At 54.5% G+C, this 4483-nt stretch overlaps 1 protein-coding gene across 1 annotated transcript in view; it reads left to right on the top strand.

The window, feature by feature from the left end:
- Nucleotides 1–725: 725 nt before the first annotated feature.
- Nucleotides 726–4483, top strand: part of LOC135112740 (sex peptide receptor-like) — a 19032-nt gene continuing 15274 nt past the window's right edge. Inside the window, exon 1 of the mRNA XM_064027505.1 lies at nt 726–2861. Coding sequence (XP_063883575.1) covers nt 1207–2403 — 1197 coding nt within the window. The 5' untranslated portion in view covers nt 726–1206 and the 3' untranslated portion in view covers nt 2404–2861. The remainder of the gene's footprint in view (nt 2862–4483) is intronic.

Consider the following 4483-nt stretch of genomic DNA (forward strand, 5'->3'; position numbering starts at 1 on the left):
ATAATTGAATTAATCTAATCAGGTCAATCGAGGGCAAGGAAGGTAATTGGTGCACCTGAGATTAAGACTAGGATTCACGTGAACGGAAAGAGGCCAGGTGAAACTTCCTACCTGTCTGAGTTTAAATGTAAAGCAGACAGATATGCAGACAGCGAGTGACTTATTCAATAACAAGTGCACAAGGCTCACTAGTATGTAAATGATGTATTAATGCATTACTCACCCTCCAGGTCCTTGCATCTCTCTCTCTCTCTCTCTCTCTCTCTCTCTCTCTCTCTCTCTCTCTCTCTCTCTCTCTCTCTCTCTCTCTCGTATTTATGTGCTCCTGAATAATGTCTTGGTTCAAGTTCTCATAATTTCAAGAGGCTTTGCTGTACGGCATTTCCTGATATTAGTGATGTGTGTCATTGTTCCAGAGATGAAAAGAGCAATGTTGTTATTGGCACTGCTATTACTGCTACTACCACTACTACTACTACTACTACCACTACTACTACTGCCGCTAACGCTACTACTACTATTATTACTGCTACCTAATCCATTAGCCGCTTTCGTCAATATTTAACGTCATTTTATGGCACGAAAAGAACACACACACACACACACACACACACACACACACACACACACACACACACCTGATGAGGCCAGAGGTTAAGTCGCCTCACGCGGAGTACAGTCTGACGTTCATCCGTGAAAGGTTACGAAGTTATGGTGCATGCATCTGGCGCCCAGCGTGGCTACGGGTAGGGGGGAGGGCGGGCGGCGGAGGGAACACAGGGGAACAAGAATGGTTAAGGAAAATCGGAAGGTTCGTCAGAAATTCTGTACAATGTTGAAACCCGCGAGCGTGTCCCAGCGGCAGCAGCCTCACGCTCTTCAGTTTGGCTGCGGCCGTGGTGACGGGTGGATGTGTCTGAACCGCCTCCCTCGTCCCTGCCACACGCTCGCTCACTCAGCCGCCGCTACACCGGGCATGACCCGCCGCCTCCTGCAGGACTTAGCGACGCTGTCAAGGACTCCCGCCGCGTGCAGGCGACCCATGGCGTGACCGATGGTCTGGTAGGCGTGGTTCCTTTACTCGTGAACTGACTCGTACTAAGGTGACCAGCCACATTCACGATGGTGATGGTGGACGCAGCGTAAGTAGCAGTGTCTGACCCACTCCCTGCCCGGCCCATCACGCCCCCCTCACCACCCCCCATCATGGAGGAGAACGTCACGCTGGACGAGGTGGTGTGCGGCGACAACTTCACCATGGACGGCAACGTCACCGCCAACACCTCCATGGAGCACCTCAACGTGAGCGGCCAGTACCCGCTGGACCTGGCGGTGCCGTTGTACGGGTACGCTATGCCCGTTCTGCTGCTGGTCACCACGGTGGCCAACACGCTGATCGTGGCCGTGCTGTGGCAGCCACACATGCGCTCCCCCACCAACGCGGTGCTGATGGCCATGGCGCTCTCTGACATGCTGACGGTGCTCTTCCCGGAGCCCACTTTCTTCTACATGTACACGCTGGACAACCACGCCAAGCCCCTGCATCCTCCCGCCGCCTGCTACGCCTGGTACGTGCTGCACGAGCCCATCCCCAACATGTTCCACACGGCCTCCATCTGGCTGACGGTGCTGCTGGCCACACAGCGATACATCTCCGTGTGCCACCCCTCGCTGGCGCCCCGCTGGTGCACGCAGAACATCGTCACCTGGGCCATCGTGTGGGTGTTCTTTTTCGCCGCCATCCACCAGACGCCGCGGGTCTTCGAGAACCACTACGAGTCCATGCAGATAGAGTGGGAGGGCCAGTGTGTGTGGGTGTGCAGGGTCACATACAATTCCTGGGTCACCACCATCAAAATCCATGTATATTATCCAATATATTTCTGGTTCCGGGTGGTGTTCGTGCACCTGGGGCCGTGCACGGTGCTCGTCGTGCTCAACGTGCTGCTCTTCAAGGCCCTCAAGGAGGCTCAGAAGCGAAGAAAGAAGCTTCTCAACGAGAAGAGCTCCAGCAAGGAATGCAGGAGGCTGCGCGACCACAACACCACGCTGATGCTGATCGTGGTGGTGTCCGTGTTCCTGGTGACGGAGATTCCCCTGGCGGTCATCACCGTGCTGCACATCATGTCCAACTCGGGCCTCAACATCTTCTCGGAGCAGTCTTACGACAGCGTCATGCGCTTCTTTATCATCTCTAATTCCTTCATCATTTTTTCGTACCCCATAAACTTTGCCATCTACTGTGGCATGTCGCGCCAGTTCCGCGAGACCTTCCGCGACCTGTTCGTGCGCGGCGGCAGCCAGTCATGGCGGCGCATGGACTCCACACGCGACTCTCGCGGCTCCATGTACAATGGCCCGCCCCGTAACTGCCGCTCACTGACCTCCGAGACGATTATCTGAGGACGGGCGACGCCAGGTGAGGGCGCCGCCTCTAGGCGCGCCTCATCTGGCTTCCAGACCTCCTCGGAGCTCACAGGCCAGACCTTCTACAACGGCACCCGCAGCTCGGTGGCCAATGTGAGTGAGCTGGCCGAGGGGCACTCCCCGGAGCCCGCCGCAGCGCGCAGGGCAGGGCTGTCCAGGAACATGACGGAGGTTGACTACTACCAGGTGGACACGCCGGAGGGCGGCGTTACTGGGGGCGAGGCTAGCACCCAGGAGGCCACCCCTAACACCTCAGGCGGCGGGAGGGATCGGGAGGGGCTGCTGGTGAGCGGACCGCGTGGCGAGGGCCGCCGCAGCCCCTCGGCCCTCAGGGTGCACTTCGAGACCAGCAGCAGCACGGGCGGCGTTGAAGAAGAAGAGGAAGACCTGCGGCCGGCAGTGAGCGAGACTGTGTTGTAGGCGACCCTCGGCAGGTGAGTCATGCCCGCGCCACCCCGCGCCCACCTGTCCCGCTCCCCCCACTCTCACTGCCGCCCCTCCGTGGCCAGACCCCGCCATTCATTCCTCACCCCGGACATGAAAACAAGATACCTGAACCCCCCCTCTCCTTCCCCCATCCACGCATACTTCACCAAGCTGTGGAAATTCCGCCAAAACCAAAACACACTTTTTATCATGCATATTCTTTCACTACAAAGCGGTCCCCCTCACTTTTTTTGTCCCGCCCTTGTCCTCGCACCCCCTGCACGCTGACGGTCGTATGGGACAGAAATAGCCGCACTGACAGCTTAATTAGTAAACCTGCTTCGTGGTATCTCATTGTCTCATTCTGCTTCGCTGCTCCATTACAAAGTAACCTATTATGATTCACCTCTTTTTTCCTTCCCCTATCTTCCCACTCTGTCACTCTTGTCTTTAATGGCCTAGTCACTCCATATTCTCTCTCTCTCTCTCTCTCTCTCTCTCTCTCTCTCTCTCTCTCTCTCTCGTGTTCTTGCATTTGAGTTGAAGCTTTACTCAGTGCATTCAATCGGGACACACACACACACACACACAGAGACACAGACACACACACACACACACACACACACAGTTCATTAATGGAAGGCTAAGCCCAGACAAGGCTTTTAGATGAAAGCAGAGTCCGAAGAAAAGTTAATGTAAAGTTGCACCTGTCCGTGACGCGAGCTGGCTTAGTAGAGAGAGAGAGAGAGAGAGAGAGAGAGAGAGAGAGAGAGAGAGAGTTGGATTACGAAAGACTGATAATAATTGTAGGCTTGTATGTCAGGACAGAATGAAGGGAACTATGATGCGATTCGTGTGTGTGTGTGTGTGTGTGTGTGTGTGTGTGTGTTCCAATAGACCCTGCTGTGATCCAATCCATCAGCCATCCACCAATCACTCAATCCATCAATCCATCAGTCTCAGCTCCCAATCAACCACAGGAAAACCTAACGACTAATTCCAGATGACGTCAACGTGAGTTCCTATCCGTTATCTCGGCGCGTTATCGATTACACGACCCGTACTTAAGGTCAGGGGTCAAGACTCGTTGGTCAAAGGTCAAACTCACGAGGTCATGCCGCTAGAACTGACCTATGACTCTCTCCAGCCAGCGCCCCCCTTCCTCTCTCTCTCTCTCTCTCTCTCTCTCTCTCTCTCTCTCTCTCTCTCTCTCTCTCTCTGTCACAAACCATTAGAAAAATAAACAAGCCAAGTTATTCTTACGCGTCACTCCCGTGGATAATGGAAGACGTGGGTGGGTTTCGGCTCTGTTTGGCTTGGCGTGGGTGGCTTGGCGTGGCTTGGCGTGGCGTGGATGGCGTAGGTGGCTTGGACTGGCGTGGAATTAATCAGTGCAGTCTAGAATTGTACTTGACGCGGCTGTACATGGTGTGTAGTCATGGTTACGTACTGTGTGTGTGTGTGTGTGTGTGTGTAGTGTGTGAGCAACGTGAATTATGTAGTGTGGTGTTGCAGTTGGTATAAGTGTGGTGTTGTGAGTGGTTTAAGTGTAGTGTTGCATGGAGTTCTATGTGTGGTGCTGTGTGGTGTAAATGTGATGTTGTGTGTGTGGTATAACTGTGGTGTTGTA

Source organism: Scylla paramamosain, chromosome 24, assembly GCF_035594125.1.
Source record: "Scylla paramamosain isolate STU-SP2022 chromosome 24, ASM3559412v1, whole genome shotgun sequence".
NCBI lineage: Eukaryota > Metazoa > Arthropoda > Malacostraca > Decapoda > Portunidae > Scylla > Scylla paramamosain.